The sequence below is a fragment of the Pseudophryne corroboree genome, chromosome 8 (assembly GCF_028390025.1).
Source record: "Pseudophryne corroboree isolate aPseCor3 chromosome 8, aPseCor3.hap2, whole genome shotgun sequence".
In the NCBI taxonomy this organism is placed as follows: Eukaryota; Metazoa; Chordata; class Amphibia; order Anura; family Myobatrachidae; genus Pseudophryne; species Pseudophryne corroboree.
In genome coordinates, this window is record NC_086451.1 from 454,403,596 (window position 1) to 454,424,951 (window position 21,356).

Below are 21,356 nucleotides of genomic sequence, written 5' to 3' on the forward strand. Positions count from 1 at the left end.
CTGGGTCTGCGGGCTGATACCGAATCTCTCATCTAGCTGTTGCCCCTGACATGGCGGAATCCTCCGGGATGGCGGTGGGGGGTGGGGCCGTCTCCAGCACCGTGACCACCGAGAGCGAGGCGCAGCCGGTGAGTGACGTCACGGGGTGGGGGTCATGATGTCACCTTACCATGCCCCCATTTATAATGTTGGCACCACCACCTCCCAACTGCCCTCTTGGCCCGAGGGACCTTTGCTATCCACCCCTCCCTCTCAGAGTTCCTGGTCCCCATGTTACACCTCTGGGGCGTATTAGGGGGTGCTGGGGGCTCCTGTGCCCGGGGTGTGGGTCAGTAATATAAGCTGCAGTGGGGTAAGGACTATGCTGGAAGGTAAATGGTGGTGGCAGGGGCGCGGCATAGTGACCGCGATAGGTATGTGGTCACAGCTTGCTGTATATGTGTGTGTAGCCTCTACAGACCCCGCGCAGATCCCACAAATGACTCTTTTCTGGTGCTTCTTCTGAGCCGTCACACGTAGAAGCGCAGCGCCGCCCCCTGCGCAGATAATGGACTTGCGGTATGTTTTGCAGGAACCGCGATCCCTGACGTTAAAGCTGCGGAAGAGGAAACCGGACAAGAAGGTGGAGTGGACTTGTGACACCGTGGACAACGAGAACCTGGGAAGACGCTCATCCAAGTGTGAGTGCCGTCTATGTGACTGCCTCATGTGGCGCTATGGAGGCTCCATAAATCATAGACGCCTGTAGAACTATGTACAACTAGATGCCCCATGTACTGTAGCTCCACACTGAGGGCATACCTCCCAACGGGTGGTCTTCTGTATACCGGCGGTCGGGCTCCCGGCGCTCAGTATACCGGCGCCGGGAGCCCGACCGCCGGCATACCGACACTTATTTTCCCTCGTGGGGGTCCACGACCCCCATAGAGGGAGAATAAAATAGTGTGGCGCGCCACCGTGCCCGTAGCGTGGCGAGCGCAGCGAGCCCGCAAGGGGCTCATTTGCGCTCGCCACACTGTCGGTCAGCCGGCGGTCGGGCTCCCGGCGCCGGTATGCTGGGCGCCGGGAGCCCGACCGCCGGCCAGCCGTAGTGAACCCCTCCCAACATGACCCTCTCCAGGAGGAACACAATACTCTGCTCCTGGACTTCCCTCTTACTGTATGATTGCCATCACCTGTGCTGAACACCTTTCTTATCCATTACCCTGTTCAACACAGGTCCCGGCAATCATACATTAAAAGGAAAGTCCAGGAGCGGAGCATTGTGTCCCCCCTGGAGAGGGTCTTGTTGGGAGTTATGGGTACGTCCTGCGTATTGTAGGTCTACATTGTATGCCCCATGTACTGTACATTCACACGGAGTGTACTCTTTTGCCGCCATTGGCAGAAAGCAATGTGGATTGCAGCATGGTCACGATAGGTTGGGAGTGTGATTGAATTGCGATCGCAGCGCGTGGCGGCACTTCACATGCTGGGCGGCCCCCAACATGCCATTTTATCCTTAGCAGTTTTTGCTATTTTAGCAAACGCTGCTACAGGCTCTAAATATCCCCCTTGTCTCCTAATTGCAATTTATTCTTCTATAATACTACAAAGACCAGCTGCCTGTAATCTATATTGCTCCAGTTATTGTCAGACTACAACTTTTATGATTCTTAGCTGACAAGAGAAAATAAACCATCAGATGTTACAGCAGGACACACCAGTAACACCTACAGAGCGCATTCTATACCTTCACGTTCATGTTATTGTATGTAATCTGCTCATCTCGTGGTCCCATTCGTGTACAGTGCTACCTAATATTATAGCTTTTTATAAATAAAAAGATAATGATGACCTGAGCGCCTTTCCTCATGTCACCATGGTAACTAACCATTCTCTTGTCTCATTAAATATGGCTGAGTGGGTACCAGTAATGTCCAAATGCTTCTCAGCGAGGGCTGCGTGACTCAGTGTGGTTGGCTACATTTAGCATGTAAATGTCTTAGGAGGGCCTGGTGGCATCTGACAGTGGGTGTTGGTGCAATGGATTCCGTCATATAGTCGCTATGGAAACTGGTATATCTCTCATCTGCGGCATACAGAGACAGGAGAAGCAGGATTTGTAATAGTGTGTGTGAGTATGTATATACCTATAGATGGATAGAGATTATATATATATATATATATATATATATATATATATATATATATATATTTCTCTGACGTCCTAGTGGATGCTGGGAACTCCGAAAGGACCATGGGGAATAGCGGCTCCGCAGGAGACTGGGCACAAAAGTAAAAGCTTTAGGACTAGCTGGTGTGCACTGGCTCCTCCCCCCATGACCCTCCTTCAAGCCTCAGTTAGATTTTTGTGCCCGAACGAGAAGGGTGCAATCTAGGTGGCTCTCCTGAGCTGCTTAGAGTAAAAGTTTAAATTAGGTTTTTTTTTTTTTTGTTTTTTTTTTTTTTTTCAGTGAGCCCTGCTGGCAACAGGCTCACTGCATCGAGGGACTAAGGGGAGAAGAAGCGAACTCACCTGCGTGCAGAGTGGATTGGGCTTCTTAGGCTACTGGACATTAGCTCCAGAGGGACGATCACAGGCCCAGCCATGGATGGGTCCCAGAGCCGCGCCGCCGTCCCCCTTACAGAGCCAGAAGAGCAGAAGAGGTCCGGAAAATCGTCGGCAGAAGACGTCCTGTCTTCAATAAGGTAGCGCACAGCACCGCAGCTGTGCGCCATTGCTCTCAGCACACTTCACACTCCGGTCACTGAGGGTGCAGGGCGCTGGGGGGGGGGCGCCCTGAGACGCAATAAAAATACCTTAGATGGCAAAAAATACATCACATATAGCTCCTGGGCTATATGGATGCATTTAACCCCTGCCAGTTTTTCCTTAAAAAAGCGGGAGAAAGGCCGCCGAGAAGGGGGCGGAGCCTATCTCCTCAGCACACTGGCGCCATTTTCCCTCACAGCTCCGTTGGAGGGAAGCTCCCTGACTCTCCCCTGCAGTCCTGCACTACAGAAACAGGGTAAAACAAGAGAGGGGGGGCACTAATTTGGCAGATAAATCAATACAGCAGCTATATAAGGGAAAAACACTTTTCTCTATCGTCCTAGTGGATGCTGGGGTTCCTGAAAGGACCATGGGGAATAGCGGCTCCGCAGGAGACAGGGCACAAAAAATAAAGCTTTAGGATCAGGTGGTGTGCACTGGCTCCTCCCCCTATGACCCTCCTCCAAGCCTCAGTTAGATTTTTGTGCCCGGCCGAGAAGGGTGCAATCTAGGTGGCTCTCCTAAAGAGCTGCTTAGAAAAGTTTAGCTTAGGTTTTTTATTTTACAGTGAGTCCTGCTGGCAACAGGATCACTGCAACGAGGGACTTAGGGGAGAAGAAGTGAACTCACCTGCGTGCAGGATGGATTGGCTTCTTGGCTACTGGACATTAGCTCCAGAGGGACGATCACAGGTACAGCCTGGATGGTCACCGGAGCCTCGCCGCCGGCCCCCTTGCAGATGCTGAAACGAGAAGAGGTCCAGAATCGGCGGCAGAAGACTCCTCAGTCTTCTTAAGGTAGCGCACAGCACTGCAGCTGTGCGCCATTTTCCTCTCAGCACACTTCACACGGCAGTCACTGAGGGTGCAGGGCGCTGGGAGGGGGGCGCCCTGGGAGGCAAATGAAAACCTTTTTTGGCTAAAAATACCTCACATATAGCCTCCGGGGGCTATATGGAGATATTTAACCCCTGCCAGAATCCGTTAAGAGCGGGAGACGAGGCCGCCGAAAAAGGGGCGGGGCCTATCTCCTCAGCACACAGCGCCATTTTCCCTCACAGAAAGGCTGGAGGGAAGGCTCCCAGGCTCTCCCCTGCACTGCACTACAGAAACAGGGTTAAAACAGAGAGGGGGGGCACTAATTTGGCGTTAGAAATATATAAAAAAGATGCTATAAGGGAAAACACTTATATAAGGTTGTCCCTATATAATTATAGCGTTTTTGGTGTGTGCTGGCAAACTCTCCCTCTGTCTCTCCAAAGGGCTAGTGGGTCCTGTCCTCTATCAGAGCATTCCCTGTGTGTGTGCTGTGTGTCGGTACGTGTGTGTCGACATGTATGAGGACGATGTTGGTGAGGAGGCGGAGCAATTGCCTGTAATGGTGATGTCACTCTCTAGGGAGTCGACACCGGAATGGATGGCTTATTTAGGGAATTACGTGATAATGTCAACACGCGCCAAGGTCGGTTGACGACATGAGACGGCCGACAAACAATTAGTACCGGTCCAGACGTCTCAAAAACACCGTCAGGGGTTTTAAAACGCCCGTTTACTTTAGTCGGTCGACACAGACACAGACAGGGACACTGAATCCAGTGTCGACGGTGAATAAACAAACGTATTCCTTATTAGGGCCACACGTTAAGGGCAATGAAGGAGGTGTTACATATTTCTGATACTACAAGTACCACAAAAGAGGGTATTATGTGGGATGTGAAAAAACTACCGTAGTTTTTCCTGAATCAGATAAATTAAATGAAGTGTGTGATGATGCGTGGGTTCCCCCCGATAGAAAATATGGGCGGTATACCCTTTCCCGCCAGAAGTTAGGGCGCGTTGGGAAACACCCCTTAGGGTGGATAAGGCGCTCACACGCTTATCAGAACAAGTGGCGGTACCGTCTATAGATAGGGCCGTCCTCAAGGAGCCAGCTGACAGGAGGCTGGAAAAATATCATAAAAAGTATATACACACATACTGGTGTTATACTGCGACCAGCGATTGCCTCAGCCTGGATGTGCAGAGCTGGGGTGGCTTGGTCGGATTCCCTGACTAAAAACATTGATACCCTTGACAGGGACAGTATTTTATTGACTATAGAGCATTTAAAGGATGTATTTCTATATATGCGAGATGCACAGAGGGATATTTGCACTCTGGCATCAAGAGTAAGTGCGATGTCCATATCTGCCAGAAGATGTTTATGGACACGACAGTGGTCAGGTGATGCAGATTCCAAACGGCACAAAGGTGTATTGCCGTATAAAGGAAGAGGAGTTATTTGGGGTCGGTCCATCGGACCTGGTGGCCACGGCAACTGCTGGAAAATCCACCGTTTTTACCCTAAGTCACATCTCTGCAGAAAAAGACACCGTCTTTTCAGCTTCAGTCCTTTCGTCCCTATAAGAGTCATATCTGCCCAGGGATAGAGGAAAGGGAAGAAGACTGCAGCAGGCAGCCCATTCCCAGGAACAGAAGCGTTCCACCGCTTCTGACAAGCTCTCAGCATGACGCTGAGACCGTACAGGACCCCTGGATCCTACAAGTAGTATCCCAGGGGTACAGTTTGGAATGTCGAGACGTTTCCCCTGCGCAGGCTCCTGAAGTCTGCTTTACCAAGGTCTCCCTCCGACAAGGAGGCAGTATGGGAAAAAATTCACGAGCTGTATTCCCAGCAGGTGATAATTAAATTACCCCTCCTACAACAAGAAAAGGGGTATTATTCCACACTATATTGTGGTACTGAAGCCAGAAGGCTAGGTGAGACCTATTCTAAATCTAAAAAAATTTGAACACTTACAAAGGTTCAAATCAAGATGGAGTCACTCAGAGCAGTGATAACGAACCGGGAAGAAGGGGACTATCTGGTGTCCCGAGACATCAGGGATGCTTACCTCCATGTCTCAAATTTGCCCTTATCACTAAGGGTACCTCAGGTTCGTGGTACAGAACTGTCACTATCAGTTTCAGACGCTGCCGTTTGGATTGTCTACGGCACCCCGGGTCTTTACCAAGGTAATGGCCGAAATGATGGTTCTTCTTCGAAGAAAAGGCGTCTTAATTATCCCTTACTTGGACGATCTCCTGATAAGGGGAAAGTCCAGGGAACAGTTGGAGGTCGGAGTAGCACTATCTCGGATACTGTTACAACAGCAGGGGTGGATTCTAAATATTCCAAAATCGCAGCTGATCCCGACAACAAGTCTCCTGTGCTTAGGGATGATTCTGGACACAGTCCAGAAAAAGGTGTTTCTCCCGGAAGAGAAAGCCAGGGAGTTATCCGAGCTAGTCAGGAACCTCCTAAAATCAGTGCATCATTGCACAAGGGCCATGGTAAAAAAATGGTGACTTCCTTCGAAGCAATTCCAGTCGGCAGATTTCATGCAAGAACTTTTCAGTGGGATCTGCTGGACAAATGGTCCGGATCGCATCTTCAGATGCATCAGCGGATAACCCTATATCCAAGGACAAGGGTGTCTCTCCTGTGGTGGTTACAGAGTGCTCATCTTCTAGAGGGCCGCAGATTCGGCATTCAGTTTTGGATGTTGGTGACCACGGAGGCCAGCCCGAGAGGCTGGGGAGCAGTCGCACAAGGAAAAAATTTCCAGGGAGTGTGATCAAGTCTGGAGATTTTTCTCCACATAAATATAGCTAAGGGTAAATTTATAATGCTCTAAGCTTAGCAAGACCTCTGCTTCAAGGTCAGCCGGTATTGATCCAGTGGGATAAAACATCACGGCAGTCGCCCACGTAAATAGACAGGGCGGCACAAGAAGCAGGAGGGCAGTGGCAAAAACTGCAAGGACTTTTCGCTGGGCGGAAAATCATGTGATAGCACTGTCAGCAGTGTTTCATTCCGGGAATGGAAACTGGGAAGCAGACTTCCTCAGTAGGCACGACCTCCACCCGGCAGAGTGGGAACTTCATGGGGAAGTTTTCCACATAATTGTAAACCGTTGGGAATTACCAAAGGTGGACATGATGGCGTCCCGTCTGAACAAAAAACGGGACAGGTATTGCGCCAGGTTAAGAGACCCTCAGGCAATAGCTGTGGACGTTCTGGTAACACCGTGGGTGTACCAGTCGGTGTATGTGTTCCATCCTCTACTTTTCATACCTAAGGTACTGAGAATTATAAGACGTAGAGGAGTAAGAACTATACTCATGGCTCCGGATTGGCCAAGAAGGACTTGGTACCCGGAACTTCAAGAGATGCTCACAGAGGACTTATGGCCTCTTCCGCTAAGAAGGGACTTGTTTCAGCAAGTACCATGTCTGTTCCAAGACTTACCGCAGCTGCGTTTGACGGCATGGCGGTGGAACGCCGGATCCTAAGGGAAAAGGCATTCAGGAAGAGGTCATTCCTACCCTGGTCAAAGCCAGAAAGGAGGTGACCGCACAACGTTATCACCACATGTGGCGAAAATATGTTGCGTGGTGTGAGGCCAGGAAGGCCCCACGAAGAAATTTCAACTCGGTCGATTCCTGCATTTCTTGCAAACAGGAGTGTCTATGGGCCTCAAATTGGGGTCCATTAAGGTTCAAATTTCGGCCCTGTCGATTTTTCTTCCAGAAAGAATTGGCTTCAGTTCCTGAAGTCCAGAAGTTTGTCAAGGGAGTATTGTATATACAACCCCCTTTTGTGCCTCCAGTGGCACTGTGGGATCTCAACGTAGTTCTGGGATTCCTCAAAACACATTGGTTTAAAACCAGTCAAATCTGTGGATTTGAAGCATCTCACATGAAAAGTGAACATGCTCTTGGACTTGGCCTGGACCAGGCGAGTGTCAAATTGGTGGGTTTTTTCTCAAAAAAGCCCATATCTGTTTGTCCATTCGGACAGGGCAGAGCTGCGAACTCGTCCCCAGTTCTCTCCCTAAGGTGGTGTCAGTGTTTCACCTGAACCAGCTTATTGTGGTGTCTTGCGCCTACTAGGGACATGGAGGACTCCAAGTTGCTAGATGTGGTCAGGGCCCTGAAAATATAGGTTCCAGGACGGCTGGAGTCAGGAAAACTGACTTGCTGTTATCCTGTATGCACCCAACAAACTGGGTGCTCTTGCTTTTAAGCAGACTTTTGCTAGTTGGATGTGTAATACAATTCAGCTTGCACATTCTGTGGCAGGCCTGCCACAGCCAAAATATGTAAATGCCCATTCCACAAGGAAGGTGGGCTCATCTTGGGCGGCTGCCCGAGGGGTCTCGGCTTTACAACTTTGCCGAGCGGCTATTTAGTCAGGGGCAAACACGTTTGTAAAATCCTACAAATTTGATACCCTGGCTAAGGAGGACCTGGAGTTCTCTCATTCGGTGCTGCAGAGTCATCCGCACTCTCCCGCCCGTTTGGGAGCTTTGGTATAATCCCCATGGTCCTTTCAGGAACCCCAGCATCCACTAGGACGATAGAGAAAATAAGAATTTACTTACCGATAATTCTATTTCTCGGAGTCCGTAGTGGATGCTGGGCGCCCATCCCAAGTGCGGATTATCTGCATTACTTGTACATAGTTACAAAAATCGGGTTATTATTGTTGTGAGCCATCTTTTCAGAGGCTCCGCTGTTATCATACTGTTAACTGGGTTCAGATCACAGGTTGTACAGTGTGATTGGTGTGGCTGGTATGAGTCTTACCCGGGATTCATAAATCCTTCCTTATTGTGTACGCTCGTCCGGGCACAGTACCTAACTGAGGCTTGGGGGAGGAGCCAGTGCACACCACCTGATCCTAAAGCTTTATTTTTTGTGCCCTGTCTCCTGCGGAGCCGCTATTCCCCATGGTCCTTTCAGGAACCCCAGCATCCACTACGGACTCCGAGAAATAGAATTATCGGTAAGTAAATTCTTATTATATAAGGTTATCCCTGTATGTATATATATATATATATATATATATATATATATATATATATATATATAGCGCTCTGGTGTGTGCTGGCAAACTCTCCCTCTGTCTCCCCAAAGGGCTAGTGGGGTCCTGTCCTCTATCAGAGCATTCCCTGTGTGTGTGCTGTGTGTCGGTACGTTGTGTCGACATGTATGAGGAGGAAAATGGTATGGAGGCGGAGCAATTGCCTGTAATAGTGATGTCACCCCCTAGGGAGTCGACACCTGACTGGATGGTCTTATGGAAGGAATTACGTGATAGCGTCAGCACTTTACAAAAGACTGTTGACGACATGAGACAGCCGGCAAATCAGTTTTCTCTATCGTCCTAAGTGGATGCTGGGGTTCCTGAAAGGACCATGGGGAATAGCGGCTCCGCAGGAGACAGGGCACACAAGTAAAGCTTTTACAGGTCAGGTGGTGTGTACTGGCTCCTCCCCCTATGACCCTCCTCCAGACTCCAGTTAGATTTTTGTGCCCGGCCGAGAAGGGTGCAATTCTAGGTGGCTCTCCTAAAGAGCTGCTTAGAGAGTTTAGCTTAGGTTTTTTATTTTACAGTGATTCCTGCTGGCAACAGGATCACTGCAACGAGGGACAGAGGGGAGAAGAAGTGAACTCACCTGCGTGCAGGATGGATTGGCTTCTTGGCTACTGGACATGAAGCTCCAGAGGGACGATCACAGGTACAGCCTGGATGGTCACCGGAGCCACGCCGCCGGCCCCCTCACAGATGCTGAAGCAAGAAGAGGTCCAGAATCGGCGGCTGAAGACTTAAGGTAGCGCACAGCACTGCAGCTGTGCGCCATTTTCCTCTCCGCACACTTCACACGGCAGTCACTGAGGGTGCAGGGCGCTGGGGGGGGGGCGCCCTGGGAGGCAAATGAAAACCTTTAAAAAGGCTAAAAATACCTCACATATAGCCCCAGAGGCTATATGGAGATATTTACCCCTGCCTAAATGTACTAAATAGCGGGAGACGAGCCCGCCGAAAAAGGGGCGGGGCCTATCTCCTCAGCACACGGCGCCATTTTCTGTCACAGCTCCGCTGGTCAGGAAGGCTCCCAGGTCTCTCCCCTGCACTGCACTACAGAAACAGGGTATAACAGAGAGGGGGGGCAAAATAAATGGCAATATATTAATATAAAAGCAGCTATAAGGGAGCACTTAATCATAAGGCTATCCCTGTCATATATAGCGCTTTTTGGTGTGTGCTGGCAGACTCTCCCTCTGTCTCCCCAAAGGGCTAGTGGGTCCTGTCTTCGTATAGAGCATTCCCTGTGTGTCTGCTGTGTGTCGGTACGTGTGTGTCGACATGTATGAGGACGTTATTGGTGTGGAGGCGGAGCAATTGCCAAATATGAGGATGTCACCTCCTAGGGGGTCGACACCAGAATGGATGCCTTTATTTGTGGAATTACGGGATAGCGTCAACTCGCTTAAGCAGTCGTTTGCCGACATGAGGCGGCCGGACACTCAATTAGTGCCTGTCCAGGCGCCTCAAACACCGTCAGGGGCTGTAAAACGCCCCTTGCCTCAGTCGGTCGACACAGACCCAGACACAGGCACTGATTCCGGTGGTGAAGGTGACGAATCAACCGTATTTTCCAGTAGGGCCACACGTTATATGATTTTGGCAATAAAGGAGATGTTACATTTAGCTGATACTACAGGTACCACTAAACAGGGTATTATGTGGGGTGTGAAAAAACTACCAGTAGTTTTTACCGAATCAGAAGAATTAAATGACGTGTGTGATGAAGCGTGGGGTGCCCCGATAAAAAACTGCTAATTTCAAAGAAGTTATTGGCTTTATACCCTTTCCCGCCAGAGGTTAGGGAGCGCTGGGAAACACCTCCTAGGGTGGACAAAGCGCTAACACGCTTATCAAAACAAGTGGCGTTACCCTCTCCTGAGACGGCCGCACTTAAAGATCCATCAGATAGGAGGATGGAAAATATCCAAAAAGGTATATACACACATGCAGGTGTTATACTACGACCAGCTATTGCGACTGCCTGGATGTGCAGTGCTGGGGTAGTTTGGTCAGAGTCCCTGATCGAAAATATTGATACCCTGGACAGGGACAATATTTTACTGTCGTTAGAACAAATAAAGGATGCATTTCTTTATATGCGTGATGCACAGAGAGATATCTGCACACTGGCATCACGGGTAAGTGCTATGTCCATTTCGGCCAGAAGAGCTTTATGGACACGACAGTGGACAGGCGATGCGTAGAGGAGTTATTTGGGGTCGGTCTATCGGATTTGGTGGCCACGGCTACGGCCGGGAAATCCACCTTTCTACCTCAAGTCACTCCCCAACAGAAAAAGGCACCGACCTTTCAACCGCAGCCCTTTCGTTCCTTTAAAAATAAGAGAGCAAAGGGCTATTCATATCTGCCACGAGGCAGAGGACGAGGGAAGAGACAGCAACACGCAGCTCCTTCCCAGGAACAGAAGCCCTCCCCGGCTTCTACAAAAGCCTCAGCATGACGCTGGGGCTTCGCAAGCGGACTCGGGGGCGGTAGGCGGTCGTCTCAAGAATTACAGCGCGCAGTGGGCTCACTCGCAGGTAAATCCCTGGATCCTGCAGATAATATCTCAGGGGTACAGGTTGAAATTAGAGACAGAGCCACCTCGCCGTTTCCTGAAGTCTGCTTTACCAACGTCCCCCTCAGAAAGGGAGACGGTTTTGGAAGCCATTCACAAGCTGTATTCTCAGCAGGTGATAGTCAAGGTACCTCTTCTACAACAAGGGAAGGGGTATTATTCCACTCTTTTTGTGGTACCGAAGCCGGATGGCTCGGTAAGGCCTATTCTAAATCTGAAGTCCTTGAACCTGTACATAAAGAAGTTCAAGTTCAAGATGGAGTCACTCAGAGCAGTGATAGCGAACCTGGAAGAAGGGGACTTTATGGTATCCTTGGACATCAAGGATGCGTATCTCCACGTTCCAATTACCCCTCACACCAGGGGTACCTCAGGTTCGTTGTACAAAACTGTCACTATCAGTTTCAGACGCTGCCGTTTGGTTTGTCCACGGCACCTCGGGTCTTTACAAAGGTAATGGCCGAGATAATATTTCTTCTTCGAAGAAAAGGCGTATTAATTATCCCATACTTGGACGATCTCCTAATAAGGGCAAGGTCCAGAGAACAGCTAGAGATGGGTTTAGCACTATCTCAAGAGGTGCTAAAGCAGCACGGATGGATTCTGAATATTCCAAAATCCCAATTAATGCCGACAACTCGTCTGCTGTTCCTGGGGATGATTCTGGACACAGTTCAGAAAAAGGTTTTCTTCCCGAAGAAAAAGCAAGGAGTTATCTGACCTGGTCAGGAACCTCCTAAAACCAGGAAAGGTGTCTGTACATCAATGCACAAGAGTCCTGGGAAAAAATGGTAGCTTCTTACGAAGCAATCCCTTTCGGCAGATTCCATGCAAAGGGATCTGTTGGACAAATGGTCAGGGTCGCATCTTCAGATGCACCTGCGGATAACCCTGTCGCCGAGGACAAGGGTATCCCTTCTGTGGTGGTTGCAGGAGGCTCATCTATTGGAGGGCCGCAGATTCGGCATGCAGGATTGGATCCTGGTGACCACGGATGCCAGCCTGAGAGGCTGGGGAGCAGTCACACAGGGAAGAAATTTCCAGGGAGTGTGGTCGAGCCTGAAAAAGTCTCTTCACATAAGCATTCTGGAACTAAGAGCAATCTACAATGCTCTAAGCCAGGCGGAACCTCTGCTTCAAGGAAGACCGGTGTTGATCCAGTCGGACAACATCACGGCAGTCGCCCATGTAAACAGACAGGGCGGCACAAGAAGCAGGAGGGCAATGGCAGAAGCTGTCAGGATCCTTCGCTGGGCGGAGAATCACGTGATAGCACTGTCAGCAGTATTCATCCCGGGCGTGGACAACTGGGAAGCAGACTTCCTCAGCAGACACGACCTTCACCCGGGAGAGTGGGGACTTCATCCAGAAGTTTTCCACATGCTATTAAACCGTTGGGTAAAACCAATGGTGGACATGATGGCGTCTCGCCTCAACAAAACACTGGACAGGTATTGCGCCAGGTCAAGAGATCCGCAGGCAATAGCTGTGGACGCGCTGGTAACACCTTGGGTGTACCAGTCGGTATATGTGTTTCCTCCTCTGCCTCTCATACCAAAGGTATTGAGGATTATACGGCAAAGAGGAGTAAGACTAGTGGCTCCGGATTGGCCAAGAAGGACTTGGTACCCGGAACTTCAAGAGATGGTCACGGACGATCCGTGGCCTCTACTTCTGAGAAGGGACCTGCTTCAGCAGGGTCCTTGTCTTTTTCAAGACTTACCGCGGCTGCGTTTGACGGCATGGCGTTTGAATGCCAGATCCTAAAAGGACAAGGCATTCCAGAAGAAGTCATTCCTACCTTGATAAAGGCAAGGAAGGAAGTCACCGCGAAGCATTATCGCCGTATTTGGCGAAAATATGTTGCGTGGTGCGAGCAGCGGAGTGCTCCGATGGAGGAATTTCAACTGGGTCGTTTTCCTACATTTCCTGCAATCAGGATTGTCTATGGGTCTCAAATTGGGATCTATTAAGGTTCAAATTTCGGCCCTATCAATATTCTTCCAAAAAGAATTGGCCTCAGTCCCTGAGGTCCAGATTTTATCAAAGGAGTACTGCATATACAGCCTCCTGTGGTGCCTAAGGTGGCACCGTGGGATCTAAATGTAGTTTTAGATTTCCTCAAATCCAATTGGTTTGAACCACTAAAGAATGTGGATTTGAAATATCTCACATGGAAAGTGACTATGTTACTGGCCCTGGCTTCGGCCGGGAGAGTATCTGAACTGGCGGCTTTGTTTTATAAAAGCCCTTATTTAATTTTCCATTCGACATAGGGCAGAGCTGCGGACGCGTCCGCATTTTCTCCCTAAGGTGGTATCAGCGTTTCACCTGAACCAGCCTATTGTAGTGCCTGCGGCTACAGACGACTTGAAGGACTCCAAGTTGTTGGACGTTGTCAGAGCCTTAAAAATATACATTTAAAGGACGGCTGGAGTCAGAAAATCTGACTCGCTGTTTATACTGTATGCACCCAACAAGTTGGGTGCACCTGCTTCTAAGCAGTCGATTGCTCGTTGGATTTGTAACAAAATTCAACTTGTACATTCTGTGGCAGGCCTGCCACAGCCTAAATCTGTTAAGGCCCATTCCGCAAGGAAGGTGGGCTCATCTTGGGCGGCTGCCCGAGGGGTCTCGGCATTACAACTCTGCCGAGCAGCTACGTGGTCAGGGGAGAACACGTTTGTAAATTTTTACAAATTTGATACCCTGGCAAAGGAGGACCTGGAGTTCTCTCATGCGGTGCTGCAGAGTCATCCGCACTCTCCCGCCCGTTTGGGAGCTTTGGTATAATCCCCATGGTCCTTTCAGGAACCCCAGCATCCACTTAGGACGATAGAGAAAATAAGAATTTACTTACCGATAATTCTATTTCTCGGAGTCCGTAGTGGATGCTGGGCGCCCATCCCAAGTGCGGATTATCTGCAATACTTGTACATAGTTATTGTTAACTAATTCGGGTTATTGTTTAGGAAGCCATCTTTCAGAGGCTCCTCTGTTATCATACTGTTAACTGGGTTTAGATCACAAGTTGTACGGTGTGATTGGTGTGGCTGGTATGAGTCTTACCCGGGATTCAAAATCCTCCCTTATTGTGTACGCTCGTCCGGGCACAGTACCTAACTGGAGTCTGGAGGAGGGTCATAGGGGGAGGAGCCAGTACACACCACCTGACCTGTAAAAGCTTTACTTTTGTGCCCTGTCTCCTGCGGAGCCGCTATTCCCCATGGTCCTTTCAGGAACCCCAGCATCCACTACGGACTCCGAGAAATAGAATTATCGGTAAGTAAATTCTTATTATTACCTGTACAGGCGTCTCAAACACCGTCGGGGGCTCTAAAGCGCCCGTTACCTCAGATGGTCGACACAGACCCAGACACGGACACTGACTCCAGTGTCGACGGTGAGGAAACAAACGTATTTTCCAGTAGGGCCACACGTTACATGATCACGGCAATGAAGGAGGTTTTGAACATTTCTGATACTACAAGTACCACAAAAAAGGGTGGTATGTGGGGTGTGAAAAAACTACCCGTAGTTTTTCCTGAATCAGATGAATTAAATGAGGTGTGTGATGAAGCGTGGGTTTCCCCCGATAAAAAACTGCTAATTTCTAAAAAATTATTGGCATTATACCCTTTCCCGCCAGAGGTTAGGGCGCGTTGGGAAACACCCCCTAGGGTAGATAAGGCGCTCACACGCTTATCAAAACAAGTGGCGTTACCGTCTCCTGATACGGCCGCCCTCAAGGAACCAGCTGATAGGAAGCTGGAAAATATCCTTAAAAGTATATACACACATACTGGTATTATACTGCGACCAGCAATCGCCTCAGCCTGGATGTGCAGTGCTGGGGTGGCTTGGTCGGATTCCCTGACTGAAAATATTGATACCCTGGACAGGGACAGTATATTATTGACTATAGAGCATTTAAAGGATGCATTTCTATATATGCGAGATGCACAGAGGGATATTTGCACTCTGGCATCAAGAGTAAGTGCGCTGTCCATTTCTGCCAGAAGAGGGTTATGGACGCAACAGTGGTCAGGTGATGCGGATTCCAAACGGCATATGGAAGTATTGCCGTATAAAGGGGAGAAGTTATTTGGGGTCGGTCTATCGGACCTGGTGGCCACGGCAACGGCTGGGAAATCCACCTTTTTACCCCAGGTCACCTCTCAGCAGAAAAAGACACCGTCTTTTCAGGCTCAGTCCTTTCGTCCCCATAAGGGCAAGCGGGCAAAAGGCCACTCATATCTGCCCCGGGGCAGAGGAAGGGGAAAAAGACTGCAGCAGGCAGCCTCTTCCCAGGAACAGAAGCCCTCCCCCGCTTCTGCCAAGTCCTCAGCATGACGCTGGGGCCTTACAAGCGGACTCAGGCACGGTGGGGGCCCGTCTCAAGAATTTCAGCGCGCAGTGGGCTCACTCGCAAGTGGACCCCTGGATCCTGCAGGTAGTATCTCAGGGGTACAAATTGGAATTCGAGACGTCTCCCCCTCGCCGGTTCCTGAAGTCTGCTTTACCAACGTCTCCCTCCGACAGGGAGGCGGTATTGGAAGCCATTCACAAGCTGTATTCCCAGCAGGTGATAATCAAGGTACCCCTCCTACAACAGGGAAAGGGGTATTATTCCACGCTGTTTGTGGTACCGAAGCCGGACGGCTCGGTGAGACCTATTTTAAATCTGAAATCCTTGAACACTTACATACAAAGGTTCAAATTCAAGATGGAGTCACTCAGAGCAGTGATAGCGAACCTGGAAGAAGGGGACTATATGGTGTCTCTGGACATCAAGGATGCTTACCTCCATGTCCCAATTTGCCCTTCTCACCAAGGGTACCTCAGGTTCGTGGTACAGAACTGTCATTATCAGTTTCAGACGCTGCCGTTTGGATTGTCCACGGCACCCCGGGTCTTTACCAAGGTAATGGCCGAAATGATGATTCTTCTTCGAAGAAAAGGCGTCTTAATTATCCCTTACTTGGACGATCTCCTGATAAGGGCAAGGTCCAGGGAACAGTTAGAGGTCGGAGTAGCACTATCTCAAGTAGTACTACGACAGCACGGGTGGATTCTAAATATTCCAAAATCGCAGCTGATTCCGATGACACGTCTGCTGTTCCTAGGGATGATTCTGGACACAGTCCAGAAAAAGGTGTTTCTCCCGGAGGAGAAAGCCAGGGAGTTATCCGAGCTAGTCAGGAACCTCCTAAAACCAGGCCAAGTGTCAGTGCATCAATGCACAAGGGTCCTGGGAAAAATGGTGGCTTCTTACGAAGCGATTCCATTCGGCAGATTCCACGCAAGAACTTTTCAGTGGGATCTGCTGGACAAATGGTCCAGATCGCATCTTCAGATGCATCAGCGGATAACCCTGTCTCCAAGGACAAGGGTGTCTCTCCTGTGGTGGTTGCAGAGTGCTCATCTTCTAGAGGGCCGCAGATTCGGCATTCAGGACTGGGTCCTGGTGACCACGGATGCCAGCCTGAGAGGCTGGGGAGCAGTCACACAGGGAAGAAATTTCCAGGGCTTGTGGTCAAGCATGGAAACGTCATTTCACATAAATATCCTGGAACTAAGGGCCATTTACAATGCCCTAAGTCAAGCAAGGCCTCTGCTTCAGGGTCAGCCGGTGTTGATCCAGTCGGACAACATCACGGCAGTCGCCCACGTAAACAGACAGGGCGGCACAAGTAGCAGGAGGGCAATGACGGAAGTTGCAAGGATTCTTCGCTGGGCGGAAAATCATGTGATAGCACTGTCAGCAGTGTTCATTCCGGGAGTGGACAACTGGGAAGCAGACTTCCTCAGCAGACACGACCTCCACCCGGGGGAGTGGGGACTTCACCCAGAAGTCTTCCACATGATTGTGAACCGTTGGGAAAAACCAAAGGTGGACATGATGGCGTCCCGCCTCAACAAAAAACTAGACAGATATTGCGCCAGGTCAAGGGACCCTCAGGCAATAGCTGTGGACGCTCTGGTAACACCGTGGGTGTACCAGTCAGTGTATGTGTTCCCTCCTCTGCCTCTCATACCCAAGGTACTGAGAATCATAAGAAGGAGAGGAGTAAGATCTATACTCGTGGCTCCGGATTGGCCAAGAAGGACTTGGTACCCGGAACTTCAAGAGATGCTCACGGAGGACCCGTGGCCTCTACCTCTAAGAAAGGACCTCCTCCAGCAGGGACCCTGTCTGTTCCAAGACTTACCGCGGCTGCGTTTGACGGCATGGCGGTTGAACGCCGGATCCTGAAGGAAAAAGGCATTCCGGATGAAGTCATCCCTACCCTGATCAAAGCCAGGAAGGATGTAACTGTGCAACATTATCACCGTATTTGGCGTAAATATGTTGCGTGGTGTGAGGCCAGGAAGGCCCCTACAGAGGAATTTCAACTGGGTCGTTTCCTGCATTTCCTGCAAACAGGACTGTCTATGGGCCTAAAATTAGGGTCCATTAAGGTTCAAATTTCGGCCCTGTCGATTTTCTTCCAGAAAGAACTAGCTTCAGTCCCTGAAGTTCAGACGTTTGTCAAGGGGGTACTGCATATACAGCCTCCTTTTGTGCCTCCAGTGGCACCTTGGGATCTCAATGTAGTTTTGGGGTTCCTAAAATCACATTGGTTTGAACCACTCACCACTGTGGACTTAAAATATCTCACATGGAAAGTGGTAATGCTGTTAGCCCTGGCTTCAGCCAGGCGTGTCTCAGAATTGGCGGCTTTATCCTATAAAAGCCCTTACCTAATTTTTCATACGGACAGGGCAGAATTGAGGACTCGTCCTCAATTTCTCCCTAAGGTGGTTTCAGCGTTTCACTTAAACCAGCCTATTGTGGTACCTGCGGCTACTAGGGACTTGGAGGATTCCAAGTTGCTTGACGTAGTCAGGGCCCTGAAAATATATGTTTCCAGGACGGCTGGAGTCAGAAAATCTGACTCGCTGTTTATCCTGTATGCACCCAACAAGCTGGGTGCTCCTGCTTCTAAGCAGACTATTGCTCGTTGGATTTGTAGTACAATTCAGCTTGCACATTCTCTGGCAGGCCTGCCACAGCCAAAATCTGTAAAAGCCCATTCCACAAGGAAAGTGGGCTCATCTTGGGCGGCTGCCCGAGGGGTCTCGGCTTTACAACTTTGCCGAGCAGCTACTTGGTCAGGGGCAAACACGTTTGCTAAATTCTACAAATTTGATACCCTGGCTGAGGAGGACCTGGAGTTCTCTCATTCGGTGCTGCAGAGTCATCCGCACTCTCCCGCCCGTTTGGGAGCTTTGGTATAATCCCCATGGTCCTTTCGGAGTTCCCAGCATCCACTAGGACGTCAGAGAAAATAAGAATTTACTTACCGATAATTCTATTTCTCATAGTCCGTAGTGGATGCTGGGCGCCCATCCCAAGTGCGGATTGTCTGCAATACTTGTACATAGTTACAAAAATCGGGTTATTATTGTTGTGAGCCATCTTTTCAGAGGCTCCTCTGTTATCATGCTGTTAACTGGGTTCAGATCACAGGTTGTACGGTGTGATTGGTGTGGCTGGTATGAGTCTTACCCGGGATTCAAAATCCTTCCTTATTGTGTACGCTCGTCCGGGCACAGTATCCTAACTGAGGCTTGGAGGAGGGTCATGGGGGGAGGAGCCAGTGCACACCAGCTAGTCCTAAAGCTTTTACTTTTGTGCCCAGTCTCCTGCGGAGCCGCTATTCCCCATGGTCCTTTCGGAGTTCCCAGCATCCACTACGGACTATGAGAAATAGAATTATCGGTAAGTAAATTCTTATTATATATATATATATATATATATATATATATATATATATAATATATATATATATATATATATATATATATACACATACACACATACATTCTGGCTATGAATTAAATTACTTTCCGTTAAGTACATTATTTGGCACTAGTTTAGTTTTGACAACCTGAACAGTAAAATCGCTGCTAAATACTGCAATGAGAGGATGTGATCACCAATTGATTAATTCAAAAATAATAGATAATAAAAATAAGCAAATAAAAGGCAAATGCACTGGATCAAAATACCGGAACTGAAGGCATTCGAGTGAGATTGATGTACACAAGCCTGTAAGTTGTTGAAGGGAGTCACAGACTGGGGGATACTTCTTATACTGATCTTAGCAGGACACATTTGAACCCCCCCCTATTGACAGCATTGGGTAGACGTTGCCGGCGGCTGGGATCCCGGAGGTCAGCATACCGATGCCAGAATGCCGGCTGGGGGGCGAGCACAACAAAGCCCCTTGCTGGCTCACCACGCTGCAGGTTTGGTAGCTCGCTCTGCGCTCACCGCAAGTTCTATTCCCACTCTGGGTGACGCGGACACCGACTAATGGGAATAGCCCCCGTTGGTTCGGATTCTGGCTGGCGGCATTGAGTGTAAGACAATAGTTAGATTATACACCTGCCCCCTCCGTCCATGCTGCTACTGCTCTCGTGCCCTCTCTGATTGTCTCTCTCCTCCCCGCAGGCTGCTGCATCTACGAGAAGCCCAGAGCGTTTGGCGAAAGTTCAACTGAAAGTGAAGACGAGGACGACTACTGCAACAGCGCTCACTGTATACGGGGCCACAAGAAGGGTGCACCAGGGGCCACAGAGACTCCACCATCAAGCCACGAGAACGCTGGCAATATGCAGCACTGAGACAGCAAAGAGAGAGTGACAGAGCGCATCTTGCATATCGCTGTTATTTATGAGAGCTGCTGCCTCGTGTCTTGTAACTGTCTCTTTTCCTGATTGTGAGAGTCACAGCAGCTGAGTGCCGGTTCTTTGTCCGTGTCTTCATGTTGGGTAACACAGTGGCTGAGAGACGGGAAGATGGATAGAGAGAGGTTGATCTGATGTCTTATGAGACTGTTAACACACCGTTAACTGTCCCTCTCTTCCGGACTGGCGTAATGTCTCTTCTGCTTGGAACTGCTTGTCATTGAATGTATGCATGACCCATTCTCCCCTCCCCCACCCTTCAACAATTGCTGTTCTAGCCATTGGCTACCCTCAGTTTGTTTTTCGGACTCCCCTCCCCATTGCTGCCCCCTTACGCTTGCCATCGTTGCTTCAGATCCTTCTCAGTATAATATGATGTAAGCTATTGAATGTATTTATGAATGAGATTCTCTCAGGCAAGGCGCATTAGTAAAATGACACGGAACCTCTAGTCCCGTCCCGTCCCCCCACTGTGGAATTGTAACTGTTTGGATTTATTACAGCGTTAGTGTTCATTCTAGCACCCTGCACCTTTCAAAATCTGTGCAGTTCCTCTTTCCTGCCTGGGGTGTCGCTCTCTGCTGGGATGCTTCTCGGCATACTCTGATCTGTTACTCAGTGCTGTGATACAGACCTGTGTGTGCTGAGAAGCACCAGAGAGCGACACCCCAGGCAGTAAGAGGGACTGCACAGGATTTGAAAGGTGCAGGGTGCTAGAATGAACACTACAGCGTAGTGCTTTGTGGGAGGTCTGCTTATAATGCCTGCATAGACTTAACATCTTGCATCATAATCACAGGCAGGTAGGATGTCGTCCATAGCAACCAATCGGGTCATTTCTTACATCATGCTGTACACTAAAAATGAATATCTGATTGGTCGCTATGGACTACAGCTCATTTATTGTGTTTCCATTGAATAAGCCTTATAATGCGTGATTTATCATCTGTAACTGCCATGAAACTGCTCTCGCCACAGAACCATTCCGCTCCCATTCATCTGTGTCATTAAATTCTCATTTCACTGATTTCAATGCACAATTTGTCTTCGTACATCAGTGTAAGCAGGCTTGGTAAGATGGATAGTACTTTTGAAGTTGGGCTTTAAAAATCCCATTGGTTCCCCTGAATATTATTATGACTTTTAAGTTTACTTTTGATAGAATCTGTATATTGTGGCTTTTCTTTTTTTTCCTTTTGATTTTTTTTTTTTTCTTTTCCTGTCCTGGGAATTAAAAAAATATTTTTGTTTGGTGTCCTTGTCCTGACTTTTCAACCAGAATACAATTGTGACAAAAAAAGTTACAATCATTCAGTTAGGGGTAAATTTACTAAGGTGGTGGTTTTGTATTACTGGTGATGTTACTCACAG

At 49.1% G+C, this 21,356-nt stretch overlaps 1 protein-coding gene across 1 annotated transcript; it reads left to right on the forward strand.

Moving 5' to 3' along the window:
• Positions 1 to 43: 43 nt before the first annotated feature.
• On the forward strand, positions 44 to 21,012 carry PPP1R11 (protein phosphatase 1 regulatory inhibitor subunit 11). The gene is made up of 3 exons (XM_063938311.1): positions 44 to 128; positions 572 to 680; positions 19,750 to 21,012. Exons 1-3 carry the CDS (start codon positions 51 to 53, stop codon positions 19,920 to 19,922), a joined length of 360 nt encoding a protein of 119 aa, XP_063794381.1. The 5' UTR covers positions 44 to 50; the 3' UTR covers positions 19,923 to 21,012.
• Positions 21,013 to 21,356: the final 344 nt, after the last annotated feature.

Coding starts and splice junctions, on each gene's coding strand:
- PPP1R11 (XM_063938311.1), top strand. CDS start 51: ATGGCGGAATCCTCCGGGATGGCGGTGGGGGGTGGGGCCGTCTCCAGC. Junction 129..571: donor CCGAGAGCGAGGCGCAGCCG/GTGAGTGACGTC, acceptor TATGTTTTGCAG/GAACCGCGATCCCTGACGTT. Junction 681..19,749: donor GGGAAGACGCTCATCCAAGT/GTGAGTGCCGTC, acceptor TCCTCCCCGCAG/GCTGCTGCATCTACGAGAAG.